Here is a 15,351-nt window from a genome sequence, read left to right on the forward strand (position 1 = left end):
AGATTTATATATTTTTTTATTATACAGTACAGCTCAGACACTCACAAACGCACATACACTCACCCATATGAACGCACGAACACAAACCCTACTCGTATGAGTATCTTTGAAGACTGAGCCGACAATCCTCGAGATTGGCGAAGTCACCACATGCGTCTCGCTGTTGACGGGAACATCGTCTAGCATTGAATGCACAACGTCGTTAAATTCTAGAATATTCGCTTCCACGAGGAGTCAAACCCAAAATCTGAAGTGCTACCGAGGCTCTTGTAACCACTATAGGCTGCATGCCCTTTCGCTATTCAGATTTCTATTAGTTAAGCTCGATCAGAATTAGAATCTTCATTGATTAGGTGGCAAACCATAACTTGTGAACAGATTCTGCAGCTGTGGATATCCAAATTCTTATCAACTCTTCCAGTACCGCAATATTTAGCACATGTTCGATCCGCACCAATGGAAATGGCTTAAGAACCTACGTACAGTATAAAACAAAAAATCTCCACAATTATTCATTTGATGTTCACTACAAATTTGGGATTATTCTCGGCATATTACCTTGCCCTTGCCCTTACAGTATTGCAGTCTGCACAGGATTTGAAAAGTGTATCTCCTTTATGGCGAGTGGTTGGGTCATCTTATCCTTCATAGGTTCATATTGAGTATCTCTTCGCCAAATATTTTATTTCTGAAAAATAAAAAATAAAAGTAGGGACTTTTTGTCAGCATTCAGCAGTCAAACTGCACAAAGGAAATATGGTTTATTCTTTGGCATATTAAGGTCATCACTGTATTCAAATTGTCATGTCGATAGAACAGATGATTTATCTGATGAGCTGATAAACGTGCTGTATATATATACTCTTCTGATAAGAGTCCAAGGTAAGGTGATGGGGTTGTATTTGGACTTTTTTCCTCTCTTAATACAAAGATGCGCAGCTCCCCTGCGTGTTCGAGAAAAAAAAATTGACTATGCCATTCTGATAAATGTGTATATATATATATATATATTCTTCTGATAAATGTGTTCTATATCTTGTCTTTGCACTTCAACTAAATCAAAACTTCCCATTCATTTTTTGATGTACTACGGAACGATTCAGAGAACATAGATCCGTTTATACTCAGTATATTACACCTGATCTTGTAATCTCGTTGGCATCTTCAGCAGGGAACAAATGCAGCATGGAGCACCGGCAGCTCACGTGGAGCACCAAACCACCTATCAGCAGCTAATGGTGTTCATGACAGGAAGCTGCCCATGGAGGTTCTGGAAGAATAGATGCACTACATGATATCCACTGATCGAAGGTTCTTAATAGTACATCATCTAATAGCATCTGATGAGATGCAATTGATGATGTGTATCCAACTATCAGCAAGAATAGGGTATAATCTTCAAAGGCACAGATTCTTGCATGTAGTGGTCCTCAAAAGAATTTGCTTCTCAGTACTATATGTCTATGTGTAATAGAGCTTGTAAGTTGTAAGACAGGAGATTAGGATGAGATTAAGAAATGAAAAATACTGATGTCACTTTCTTGGCTGTTTCAAGTAGCACTGCTACATTTTTCTCAGTACAAGACAATGTCAGAATCCGAAACGATTTTGGGAATCCTATACCGCAACATGGAAAATGAATTCATAGTTACCATGTGTTTGTGCTGGCTGACAATTGGCAATATATTAAGTGGTGCCGAATAGCCAACGAAGCTGAGGAACATATTTCCGACCAATTTTGATACCCATATGCAGGCATATCGGTTTGCATCAGGTAAAGTGGCATTTTGGAAGAAGAAATCAGATATGCTGCCTATTAGGACAACACTAACGAAAGAAAGCTACTGATTTGCTTTCTACTTTCTTATCTTAAAATTTTTCGTAGATATCATCAGATTTTCATACCAAATAGTATGCAGAGATTGATTGATGACCTTAATTTTATTTACACAAAAGTACTCCATTTTATTGTTTTCGTATCAGATTCCATCTCGTCAATCCACGAAAAAGATCCATTGGAACTCTTGATTTTTGCAGAATGATATTCAGTTAAAGTGTCACTCGTCTTCATGAACTAATTAAGGTGACATGATAAAAGAAATATCTGATACAAAGTGGACAAAGGAGGCGATGCGCCGCATCGTTCACCATCATTTGAGCTCAACTCTGGAAACCTGACACTTTGTAGAAAGGTAAAGTGGCTACACATCAACAGGTCAGTGATGTCATAGTTTGCCTCCAAAATGTCTGAAGAGCATGGACTAGCTGGCTAGCAGCTACTTGTTATGGGTGGGAAATGCAGCATAGCTGAAACATGCCAGTTCTAATCACTTGAAGCGCAAAACTACTGTCAAGAATTTCATCAGTGCCAAAAATAGCATACCATGAAAGTAGAGTTTCCCATACCTTAAACCAAATTAGACCCGTGCCAAATTAGACCCGTGCACATAAGAGAGAACAAAAGGTGGAAAACTGAATATTGCACCACAACATTGAAGAAGTAGTTGACATATTTGCTGGCCCTCTGGGCTTCATCAAGGAAACAAGAATCTCTGGCACCAAAAGTAGAGTTGCACATGGCCTTAGACAAGAATATCTTGCAGGTGTATAAAGATGAGATAGCAACCAAATCCATGATATGTTCTTTTGCAGGGTGTAGTGGGGAGAACAGAAGGACTCGGTCCAGCAATAACAATTCAGTAGAGACTTGTATAGATAGCTCAAGGGACTGATTGGGTAATATAATATCACTCATAGCTTGTCTGAACGGATACAATGGCATCTTGTTTGCTTCCATGTTACTATTTTTTTGAAATGTTACTATATCGTTGATTTTTCTCCCAACTAATAATTTGTGTTAATCAGAAATTTATTATGAGCTATCTTCAGGTTAAAGATGCATTGTGTTATCACCCCCTCCCTCCCTACCACCTCCCCCCCCCCCCCCACCACCACCCCACCCCCACACCCAAAACACACACACAAAACCGTGACTTTGACTGTCACTTTACTAAGAGAATATGACTACTCTGAGATCACTATCAGTCGCACTAATCATCTTTCTTCTAAAAAGATTTACCAACAACTTTTGATACATGATCAAAATTTTGTCATGACACGATGTACTACATTTGCGGAAATATATTGATCCTGTCAAGGACTCCCAGCAATTTAATGAATCAAATTCATACAGTAACATATCATTAATTTCCCTTTTAGCTGACAACCACTTCTCAGTGAAAATCCAAAAATCTAGTCGTTTTATAGATTGCAATTCAGACATATCTAGCCAATCAAGATGTCATTCCTGATGGTTGCCATGTTAACTATTGAGGTGCACCCCTTTTGGCTGCGCGGCACCTCTCCATGAAGCACCGGAATATCCCATCAAATATTCTCCACAGCGGTGTCACATTGATCTAAAGTTTAAAAGAGCTCTCTATGGTCTACGGGCTCAATGAATTACATCCTAAGATTTGCACTGATTTGCTTTCCCTGTCACTAGTGCAGGACATATGAATGCATGTAGCTTGATGGTATCTTGATGCTGACAGGATTCATTAAGAGAGCACTTAATTGGTCTTTGAGGGTTAGCATTCCAAAAGCTTTTTCAAACATCCTTTATTAAGCCCTTTGCAAAACATCCTTTTTATCGAGTGCTTTTCCTCATAAAAGAAAATTAGCCAGCCGTTACCGCATTATTGGCAATGCAGTTTACAATAGAGAGGCCTGAAAATTTAAAAGTTGACTAGTAGAACATGCAGTTTCACCTGCGCCTGAAAAAGGAGGACAATGGTTTGCATTGCTGGATCACAATCTAGCGAACTGATAGGCTGTGCCAACCCCTCTTTCCATAACAGCTGGCTTTTACTTACTTGTTGCTGAACTGCACACTCGGCTGCTACTGCAAGTTCGAAACGTCTGGACTTGTGTTTTGATACATGGAATGTGTAGATTTTTGCTATAAGCAAGCTTGTGTTAGTTCGAATTATGGTAAATTTACAAAACATAAGACTAACCTTTTCAACATAGACTAATCAAAATTTACCCCTAAAAATTGTTGCTATTTTTAGGGATAGGTGACCCATCATCTGCCTTTAGAAATGTATTTTCAGGCCCTTAGAAAAAAAACGGAGCATTGGTACAAATCGTTTTTGTAGTAGTGGTATGTGATTGAATATGTGTTTACCGTCTTAGAATGTGTCCCAAATGGTTTGATGATGACCCAGCCTACCCTCAAGTGTTCATGACGTACTAGCCTGTTGATATATAGGATCAAGGAGTATAATATTTGTTGAAGATTTTTACAAGGCGGCGACAAGGTTTTTCATGCTTCTTCGACTCTCAAAATAGATACTCATGCTTCTTCGACTCTCAAAATAGATACTTGTATCATGTCACCGTGTTTTACCACTTCGTGAACATACAGTTGTTGTTGCATGCTGGTGAAACCTAATAAATATACATTCATAGAAAATTTTGAATCAAGTTTCCATGCATAATGGCCTAGTTAGAGGTACTGAAGTTACAAATTTATGACTGCCTGATGATTATATTGCTGCTTAACCCTGGTCTGTCCATGCTCCAGAATTTATCTGGAAAAGAGAAATAATCGTCACATGATAAAGGCATCATAACAAGTCCAGTCACTGCAAATAATTTAGAGTTGAAAAGGGTTTCTGTTGGAGAAAATAGAAGCCATTGTTGCTTATTAGCGCAAAAGATTTTACCATTCCTTTACTGCCTTTCCATGACCACTACTCTTTATAGACTCCCCTATACTTTTGTGTAGTTTGCAGGATATCATTTTTTAAGTGGCAAAGCAAGAGATCATGTCTTAGGGCACGCTTTAGATGTTCTTGCCATTAATTCTCTTAAAAAATTCCGTTGTTCACTTCATTTGTCTTCATGCATTTAGCTAACTGTTACGTGCGTCTTGGAGGAGCTATGCTGCATACATCTAGTTATGAGTAATCCACTGGCAGTCCCTACTGGACACTTGCTGCCCTGGCTGACCCTTGCCGCCGCCATGCCATCCTAGCTCCCAATGAGGCCACGACCTCCATTCCTTTACGGCCAGCACCCTTGAACACCTCCTCTGAATTCCTAGAGCTAATGTTGCCAGCAGGCTCGAGTCTACATCCCCATCGAGAAAGTGAGTAAAAAAAATGAGGTGTATTGGAAGTTATGTCAATATTAAAAAAATTCAATTCAAATATAACTTGGTGGTATGTCCTTGGAACTTTGTGCCATGCAATTTTACCATGACAAATATAAAAATATATTGTTGTCAAAAAAATACAAAAACTGGTGGCATTATTTTCATACTAAAGGGCGAGCATGGCATTTGCATGACTCCAACATATTTGCGAGTGATGGCCAAGCTCAATTAGACAGAAACAGGGTTTTAACGCAGTGATCCATTAAATATTGTACAAACATATTTTCTCTATGGATCTCTCTATGGAGTATGAAAGCACCCATTTATTTATTACTAGTATATGTTTTCATCACCAGCTGAAAACTTAATTTAAGTAGACCAATGCAATATATCCAAAGGTGAGTATGTGTTCAAAATGAAGAAGAAACTACAAATAAAATAGAGTAAAATGCACTGTGGCTACATGAACTTGCAGTGCTGTGTCAAATAGGTCCATAAACTTAGAAACCGGACATCTAGCCCCTCGAACTTGCGAACTCGTTCACCCCAGGTCCAGTCCGGTTTTGCATGGCTTGCATGGCACTGTGCGCCCGCGATTTGCTACAGTAAACCCGGATTTGATACAGTTACCGCGGTTTTGTTTTTTCTTTTCTAATTTATTTCGGCTGAATCTTTGAAAAATCATAACTCTTCGATACGACATCGGATGAAGATGATTTTTATATGAAAATTGTAGCCCTCGACGAGATCTACAACTTTCTAGTTTTGAATTTTTTCATTTGATGAAGTTAAGTTGCCCAAAAAAATTATACAAAAGTACAGCACCATAATAATCACGTACTTCTGCTTGTCGCACTAGAAAATTAATATATTTTTCTGTTTGTTGTCAAATGAAGACACTTGTATACTAAAATTTTAGTACTCTAAAAGATCTAGATTCTTAGAGTTTTAAGTTTTTATATTTGAAGATGTTAAAATGTCGATAAAACAGTATAAAGTAGCATATTAAGTACGCAAAAGACGTTGAGGCTTTATACTATTTTATCAACATCTTAACAACTTTAAATGTAAAAACTCAAAACTACAAGAATCTAGATCGTTAAAAGTGTTAAAATTTTGGTATACAAAGTGTCTTCATTTGACAACAAACAAAAAATATATTAATTTTCTAATGCGACAAGCAAAAGTTCGCGATTATTATGATGCTGTAATTTTATATAATTTTTTTGAGCACCTTAACGTCATCAAATGAAAAAATTCAAAACTAGAAAGTTGTAGATCTCATCAAGGGCTATAATTTTCATATAAAAATCATCTTCATCCGATGTCGTATCGAAGAGTTATGATTTTTTAAAGATTCAGCCGAAATAAATTAGAAAAGAAAAAACAAAACCGCGGTAACTGTAGCAAATCCGGGTTTACTGTAGCAAACCGCGGCGCACAGTGCCATGCAAGCCATGCAAAACCGGACTGGACCTGGGGTGAACGGGTTCGCAAGTTCGAGGGGCTAGATGTCCGGTTTCTAAGTTTATGGACCTATTTGACACAGCACTGCAAGTTCATGTACCCACAGTGTATTTTACTCAATAAAATATATAGCAGGTGATGCAGAACTTAGTTTTACGGTCCTGTCATAGTGTCACTTGATACGAGCTAAGCTAGTTGCAAAAGCCAAAAGGAAGTAGGCATTGTCAGTCCATAAATGAGGTAATGCAAAAGAGATGGGTAAGGCTGCACTAAAAGATGCATGTATGTTTTCCTTTCTGAGGTTCAGATACAAGAAGATACATTTGAGCGGCTCCAAAGGGTACCTGGAACGTATCTTTGGGGAAATGGCCCTCGAGTAATAAGCAATTAATCATCCATAGAAATTCCCCTGAAAAAGAATAAAAAAAATTCAATGCGCAAAATTTTGTTACATTCCAATTATCGTATTTGGCTGCTATTTAAAATGGTGCTTCAATATGTGATACCCACATATTTTGTTTTTACAGCACTGGAGCATTTAGTTCAAGCACATCAGAGCAAATACAAACCTTCTGAAGCAGCAAAATGAACTGTGTCGGCGGGCAGGCAGCGTAAGATGTCTGACAAAGGGCCATTTGAAAAACCACCACGTTTTACCCATTGAAAACCACTGACGATCTCCAATGCAACTTAAGTCGCCCATACCTGCGTGGACACCCATTTTTGCCAATTACCCCATCTTTGTGCACTCTGTTACATGGCAGCCATCACCCACCTTACTTTCCAGCAAGGAAGGAGAGACAGCTGACAGCATCAGGCAATTGCACTAGCCGTCACTCCATCCTATAAAAGACCTATACCCTCTCCTCTGTCCACTAGAATCCAACACAGCAACTTACATGCCCCTGATGCCCAACCAGTGATCACAATTCACAACAGCTAGCTAAGCCTCCCCATAATAGGCAACAATTCCCCCATCTTGTTCACAGATACTTTGGAATGTGCTAGCCTCTCACCATCTCACTCTAGAATCCTATTCCCATTCTGAATTACCTCCAATGAACACCACAGCACACTCTCATGCACATATAAGTACACCCCAAAACATGGCCTCCCTTGAGACACCACCCAATCACCATTGCTGCTCCCTGGGGTTTCCAGCAGGGGCGCCAATGGTGAAGTTCTCCAAGAAGTTCGAGGCCCAGCTCGTGCCGGAATGGAAGGAGGCCTTTGTGGACTACTGGCAGCTCAAGAAGGACGTCAAGAAGCTGCAGACCCCGGTCGGGGGCGGTGCCATGGTGCCAGCAGTGGCATCACCGTGGTTGCACCAAAAGCCACCAACGGCCGCTCACTGGGTGATGAGGTTGCCGTTCCTCCACTCCCATGGAAACCACAGGGAGCCTGCTGCCATTCAGGCATGTACCAACTTGGCTAGCTGAAGCTCCGTTTAATACTGCAGAGCCAAGTTGAAAAGAAACTTGAATAATTTGCTGTTGTTTTATACAGTAGCTGCTCATGAGCATCTTTCCACAGAACCATATCTGCAGAATGCCAGAATCTCTACAGAGAAGCTGATGCTACGGTAACTAATATGCTCCACGCGCAATGCAGGTGCACAAGAAGCTGATGATGGATGGGAGCATCGACGGTGCAGTCGCCGGGGAGGTTTACGAGACGGGGGTGGAAAATGGGGCCGGGTTTGTGGACGCAGAGGCCGCCAAGGCCTTTTTTCAGAGGCTGGACCAGCAGTTGAACAAGGTGAACAGGTTCTACGAGAGGAAGGAGGGGGAGTTCCTGGAGCGTGGCGAGTCGCTCAGAAGGCAGCTGCAGATCCTCATCGAGCTCAAGGCCGCCATCACCCAGCAGCAGCAGACACGGCACGGTGGTGGGTCCTCGAAAGGGAGCGCCGACACGGATGATCTCTCCATTTCTTGCTCCATCCAACTTGGTGAGAATAGTTGCATTTCGCTCAACCAATATGCCCGTTAAGCCACCTGATGAAAGAATATTACCTTTGGCTTCATTAGATAGGAAAAAATATTACAAATGGCAATATTGGTGGGCATCTGGGAGTACATGATCAGTCCAGCTGCTTTGCCTTGACGGACTGCACTAACAAAATGAGCTCTGCATTAGTCCTTTGGTAATGCCAGTGCAAATTACCTTAATTCGACACATGCCATCTGGAAGAAAGCCCTTCGAGCTGAACAAGGCATATTGCCTTAATCCGAGACATGCAAATTTACTAATGATGTACACTTGTGGAAACCTCTACTTTGCCATTAGTAAGGGCAAAAGGATAAAATTTGTACAAGCAATGGCATATCTCAGATTAGGCCTTTAGTGATGAGAATGAGATATCTTAGATTAAGGAAATTTGCCATGGCAAATAAATAATTATCTAGATTAGGCATCATTAGTAACATACTAACATTAATGCAACATACTAATCCTGGCATGGCATCTCAAAATTACAGGAGACCAATCTCTAAGGGGCATCGCAGAGCAAGAAGAAGATGGCCAAGAAACAGTAACCAAAGATGTAACTGCTAAAAGCACAGATGAAGGACTTGAGGACCAGCTCTCCATCTCTCAAGGTCTTGGCGAATCAGGGAGACTTGGCAGGCCAAATGAAGAAGCTGCCCACAAGCTGAGGACACTCTCAGGGAGGGTGGTCACCTGCCAGGGCAGGAACGTGAGGATCAATATCCCAGTCACCACGCCGTCAAGGACCGTCACTGCCATATGCGAACTACTGTTTGAGGACATGCTGAGCCAATCAAAGAAGACTGGCACACATGGTAGTGATAGCAATGAGAAATTGAGCATCAACAAGAGGAAGTTACGCCAGGCAGAGAAGATGATCAGAGGTGCTCTGGTTGAGCTATACAAGGGATTGGGATACCTCAAGACTTACCGGTACACAGCTGATTTTTGCAATATGGCATGTAGTTCAACCTTTTGTTATGTGGATACTGACAAGGAAAGCACACTTGTTGCAGGAGCTTGAACATGATGGCCTTTGTGAAGATCCTGAAGAAATTTGACAAGGTTTCCACTCATATCTCTTGCTCTCTGATGCCATATCCTGAAATTTATCACATATAAGAACTTCTGACAAAAGAAGGTTTTTTTTCTCTCCATGTTTCAGGTTACAGACAAGGAAGTGCAGCAAATTTACCTCAAAGTAGTGGAGAGCTCCTACTTCAATAACTCTGACAAGGTATTAGGCAACAATGAAGCAATTCTGAGAAGCTTTCAATAAATTCTTTTTATCTAAGCTCCAAAGTTCCTGACTGAAATTTCGTTTTAATAGGCAATCAGGCTAATGGATGATGTCGAAGAGCTTTTTGTGAGACATTTCACTGAAGGTGACAAAAGGAAAGCAAAGATGTATCTGAAGCCAAATCAGAGGGAAGAATCACACTCTACCACGTTTTTCATTGGTAATACTTTTTAATAAGGTTTCCATCCCATAATCAATGTCGATTTCCAAATTTTAAACAGACCTGTCAAATTTCCAGGATTATTCACTGGTGGCTTCTTAGCACTATCCATTGGTTACTGTATCATGGCACACATTGCTGGAATGTACACTCAGCAGTCTAATAAGGTGTACATGTCAACATCCTATCCTGTCCTTAGGTGAGCACCAAAAATGCCAATTCAGTTGCTGCTACATAGTTCTTGGAAAAGAAAAAACTGCTACAGTTTAGACATTCAATTGCTGACACTATGTTATCCTAATCTGTAGCATGTTCAGCCTCTTCTTTCTGCATCTCTTCCTCTATGGATGCAACATTTTCATGTGGAGAAAGACACGCATAAACTACACATTCATATTTGAATTCGCACCTACTAAAGAGCTCAAGTACCGTGACGTTTTCTTGATATGCACCACTTCCATGACTATTGTTGTTGGTGTAATGTTTGCGCACCTGTCAATCATTGTTAAAGGAAATTCATCAACTGCAGTCCAAGCAATACCAGGGTCCCTACTTTTGGTATACACTATTGAACTCAACAAATGTGTTTGTGTTTACATTTGGAAATTTTTATGCCCTTATGAGGCTGATGCTTCTCTCTATTCAGGTGTTCTTGTCAATATTAGTCTGCCCCTTGAACATAATCTACCGATTGAGTCGTTATCAATTCCTTAGAGTTATCAGAAACATCATCCTGACCCCCTTTTACAAGGTAAGTTTCTTAAGGACAATTGTTTAAGATGGCATCCAACTAAATTCTATATCAGAACAAGCTGATAAGCTTTTTGTTTATATGCAGGTTGTCATGGTTGATTTCTTCATGGCTGATCAGCTCTGCAGCCAGGTAATAAATTAAAAAAAATGCTAAAACCTTTTCAAGTTCACTTATGCTAACTTAAGCTATACCCTACAAGCCATAATGCTCAGAAGTATGTATTTTGAACATAAACTGAAGAGGGCGCATAAAAGTGGTTGTACTACTATAAATAATTAGATGAGTTAATACTTAATAGGCTACTACTACCCAAGCATAAATCAGTAGCAAAATGTCTAAGCATGTAATGACTGCTGACAAACAGGTACCGGTGCTCAGGAGCCTGGAGTATTTGGCATGTTACTACATAACAGGCAGCTACACAACACAAGACTATGGATACTGCACAAGGGTTAAACATTTTAGAGACCTGGCTTATGCAGTATCCTTCCTGCCTTACTACTGGAGAGCCATGCAGGTATTGTCATTTTGAACAGCGACGTGTTCTCCAAAATGTATATTGGACACAGAATTTAATTGTAATGTGATTAAGGAACCCAATAAAAATATAATATTATCAACGTACTTTTGGGGACAGATCTTCTACACATATGACATATTTACTTTTCAAAAATAATCTTTTTTTTCGAACACTTTTCAAAAATAATCTTATCAAAGTACTTTTGGGGACAGATCTTCTATAAATATTTAATAACATCAATAGTCAAAGTTCCAAACTATATTTATTTCAAAAAAAAAGTTACATTGTGACAAGAGGTAGTAAGATTGAACATGACTTAACATGTGATAGTACCCTTCTTTATTGGTGTCCTACAGTGTGCAAGGAGATGGTTTGATGAAGGAGATATAAACCATATTGTCAACCTTGGGAAGTATGTGTCAGCAATGGTTGCTGCAGGAACAAAAGTGGCCTATGAGAACAATAACAGTCCTGGATGGTTGTCACTTGTTGTCATTGTATCAAGTATTGCAACTATCTACCAACTGTACTGGGACTTTGTCAAGGATTGGGGTCTTCTGCAGTTCAACTCCAAGAACACTTGGCTTCGTAATGATTTGATACTTAAACAAAAATACATTTATTACTTATCCATGGTATGTTCTCAAATAATTAAGATTTGCATCAAGACATTCAAAGTAAAGATAAATATTTCACTTACAGAGAATCAAATATTGTACAGGGTTTGAACCTTGTCTTGAGACTTGCTTGGCTTCAGACTGTCATCCACCCTAACATTGGAAGCTTGGATTCTAGAGTAACTCTGTTCTTTTTAGCAGCACTTGAGGTGATCCGACGAGGTCACTGGAACTTCTACAGGTAAATTCTTTGAGCAAGTCAATCTATATATTGAAACTTTTCAACATGATATTAAACTAAATGAAATAAACACTTTTATGTCAGGTTGGAAAATGAACACCTAAACAATGCAGGGAAGTTCAGAGCTGTGAAGATTGTTCCACTTCCTTTTCACGAAGTGGCAGAGGACTAACAAATAGGTTCAGAATACAAACACTTCAGGTGTAACACCAACTAATGCTAGAAAGCATGCACTACAGTACCATAAGAATATTCATTTTTTGGTGTAAGGAATAGAGGGCTCCCACATGGTCGATATGGAGAAGTTGTATGCTAGCAACAAACAGTTTACATAGAATGCAGGAGTTCCTAAAAGTTTGCCAAGCAAGAATTGGTACTGATACCATATGAAATTGACAATTGTTAGTAAATCCGAACGATCAGAAGCAGCAGCTCATCTCTAATGTTGTTCTTTTAATATTTTGGCATCTCAATCACTTTGTATTCCCTTTGCTTCGGAAATGTAATTATATCAATTAATGGAACTTCCAATCTTTCGTCATGCATAAATTACCTGTAAAAGAGGTTGGGAATTGCATTCCAGCTTGCAAAATGTGTAATTTCTTTATCAGACACATACAAGTTACAGTAGAAACAAACATAACTGAATGATGTCAATAATGAATTTCCACAACATGAAGTTGGGAATTGTAAGAACCTAAAAAATCATGGTAAATAATCATATTGGCCTCTGTGTCAGCACAGTCTCTCATGTATCTGTTCCAAAAAGCATAGATAATAATGATTAATTTAGAAGCTAGAAAATATACAATGAAGAGATGGACTGTACTCATACTAACCTCCCATTGTAGATAAAGGCTTTGAAGCCTCAAAATAGTGTTTGTTTGCTTTTGTGTAAGAGTATGCATCTCTGTGGTTTCAACATCATGAAAAACTTCAGCTGACGATAAAGAAGAAAGTATCATTATATTTTCCAAAATTGCAGCACAGTAGATACAGTTTACAACATAGACAGCATCGTAGAATATCACAACTTCAAACATAAACTGAAAGTTTACAACCGTGTCCTGTGCTATCGAAAGATTTGCACCAGGACCATATCAGGTCAGTTCTCTAGGATGCAAGATAGACAATGCTTTACATGCACTCATGGATATCTTTGTTCAGTTTGTTGATTTCTTATGACTGAGTCCACTATGCTTCACTCCCTCTAGTGTTTTGGAAGAAAAGCACAATCAACAAATCTTATTCACTCCAACTTGTACGCATCAAATATATTCTCTGATAATTGTTGTGCATCAATCCTACTACTTCATGTGTCCTTTATTGCTTGCTGGGTATTCAACACAGTGTGATTCCAGACTTTCTCATCCCACATGTCAACTGAAGCATGAATGCTTGATAGTTGATGATATAATGTATGGTGAAGGATCCTCAGGTCCAATTTCTAGAACCTTCCAAGATGCTATTCTTCGTAACTCCGTATTACCATGAACCCTACATGAAACTAGCAAAGCTTCCCACATTATTTGGTCTGGTTCACAAGGCATAGCATTAGTTAAGTCTATTGCATCACAAAACCTTCCAGCACAGCAAATTGATCAACCATACAGGTTTAATACACCATCTTGGGTTCTAAATTGTATTTTACCTTCATCTCTTTGAAGTACCTACAACCCTCTTTTTGCTCATTGAATTAAATCTTTAATGCAACCCGGACACTTAAGCAATTGGCATACAGGGTTACGAGTGCATTCTCTACAGAACTAGCATCACCAATACCTAGCTTCATAGCCCTTGAATGGATTTGCAATCCAACAGCAAGATTTGAGGTGGTAGAACAGGCTCGCAGCACACTAGTGATGCAAAAGACTCGAGATCCTAACCCTCTCTGGAGCGTTGCCCTAAAGAACATGAGTACATATCTTGAGCAAGACCATTTTGGGCATAACAAGCTAATAATGCCGTCGATGATATTATTTTCTTTTTGTCTCTCCCATACGGTAGTTTCAGCCCTAGTGACAATGTGACATCACCACATCTGCTATAAACAGTGATGGTAGCATTCAGAAGTAAGGCATACAACATGAAGAAAGTTTTTAGAGCACAATAGTGTACCTCCCTTGCCATCCTCATGTGTCCAAAAGATGAACAAACTTGCAACAGACTCGTGATAGCTGACTGGTCAAATGCCATACTTTCCATTATCATCTCCCTGAAAACTCCAACTGCGTCCATATCATATCCATTCTGTGCATAAGCTAAGCATGGAATTCTTTGAAAAAGCATCGTGCCTTATACGGCAAAGCAACCTAATAGCTATCTCAACAACCCCTCCACATTAGCCATGCATTGCCATCAAGGCAATCCCCAAAGCAGTGTCTACCTGAATCCCCATATTCAGAAAGCAGCCATGAACTTGCGTTCGAAGTTCCAACAGGTAGCAACTCAGGCATTGGTAGGCCAAACCCTCGATACCAGCATTTTCTTGAACAGCACAAGCGTGGTTGGCCAGGCAGGCATTCATGGTTGTCCAGAGCTCCAGCTCATGACGCTCCGGTGCGGTGCAGAGAGTGACCGCCGGCCACGATGTGTCCACCCACCCGCACTCGGCGTACATGTCCACAGCCACAGCCACGCTCTCATCCTCGTCGACGCCAAACTTGCCCGCGCGAGCGAACCTGCTCTCCCGGTCCCAGAGCGAACGAGTCCGGGAGGTCCAACCGTCCAAGCTCTTCCGCGAGGCATTTCATCAAACAGCCTGCGCACATCGGCGTGGTGGGGGTAGGCGAGGAGTAAACTGTGGCAGAGGAAGGTGGATGCGATGCATCCGAGCTTGATGGCCGCGCCGTGGAAGGATTGCGGGTGGCGGAAGCCGCCGCGGAGGAGGGCGGCAAGGTGGCCGTGCATTGGTGCCCGCACCGCACGGGCGGATCCAGCTGCGTGGGGGAGGGGGCGCCTGGAGCGCACCCTACTGAGTACTGACTGCCAGCCCTCGGGGCCCGCCCTCCATTTTGTTTGTGTCCATCATGGATGTTGGCGTCTGAGGTTCTGGAGTCTGAACGGAGGGAGGTTGAAGAAGAAGAACAGGCGCGCCGATGTGGGCTCAAAGGGGGGGAAAGCTGCTGGGCCGCAAGGAGGAGGA

The 15,351-nt window shown here is 40.6% G+C and overlaps 1 protein-coding gene and 1 pseudogene across 1 annotated transcript; one reads left to right on the plus strand and one right to left on the minus strand.

Annotated features, from left to right (window-relative positions):
• Positions 1 to 4,366: 4,366 nt before the first annotated feature.
• On the minus strand, positions 4,367 to 14,955 carry LOC120703215 (annotated as a pseudogene).
• On the plus strand, positions 7,654 to 12,755 carry LOC120703214 (phosphate transporter PHO1-3-like). The gene is made up of 14 exons (XM_039987230.1): positions 7,654 to 8,043; positions 8,240 to 8,576; positions 9,106 to 9,547; positions 9,631 to 9,679; positions 9,780 to 9,851; positions 9,945 to 10,074; positions 10,153 to 10,273; positions 10,383 to 10,632; positions 10,721 to 10,825; positions 10,913 to 10,957; positions 11,193 to 11,345; positions 11,705 to 11,983; positions 12,070 to 12,206; positions 12,291 to 12,755. The coding sequence occupies exons 1-14, from the start codon at positions 7,687 to 7,689 to the stop codon at positions 12,376 to 12,378; spliced, it is 2,565 nt and encodes an 854-aa protein (XP_039843164.1). The 5' UTR covers positions 7,654 to 7,686; the 3' UTR covers positions 12,379 to 12,755.
• Positions 14,956 to 15,351: the final 396 nt, after the last annotated feature.

This window comes from Panicum virgatum, chromosome 4K, assembly GCF_016808335.1.
Source record: "Panicum virgatum strain AP13 chromosome 4K, P.virgatum_v5, whole genome shotgun sequence".
Classification (NCBI taxonomy): Eukaryota; Viridiplantae; Streptophyta; class Magnoliopsida; order Poales; family Poaceae; genus Panicum; species Panicum virgatum.

Bases quoted from the DNA above. Each gene is read 5' to 3' on its own strand.
- LOC120703214 (XM_039987230.1), top strand. From the start codon at position 7,687: ATGAACACCACAGCACACTCTCATGCACATATAAGTACACCCCAAAAC. The intron at 9,548-9,630 runs GTACACAGCTGA...CACTTGTTGCAG, and splicing joins GGATACCTCAAGACTTACCG to GAGCTTGAACATGATGGCCT. The intron at 12,207-12,290 runs GTAAATTCTTTG...CTTTTATGTCAG, and splicing joins GGTCACTGGAACTTCTACAG to GTTGGAAAATGAACACCTAA.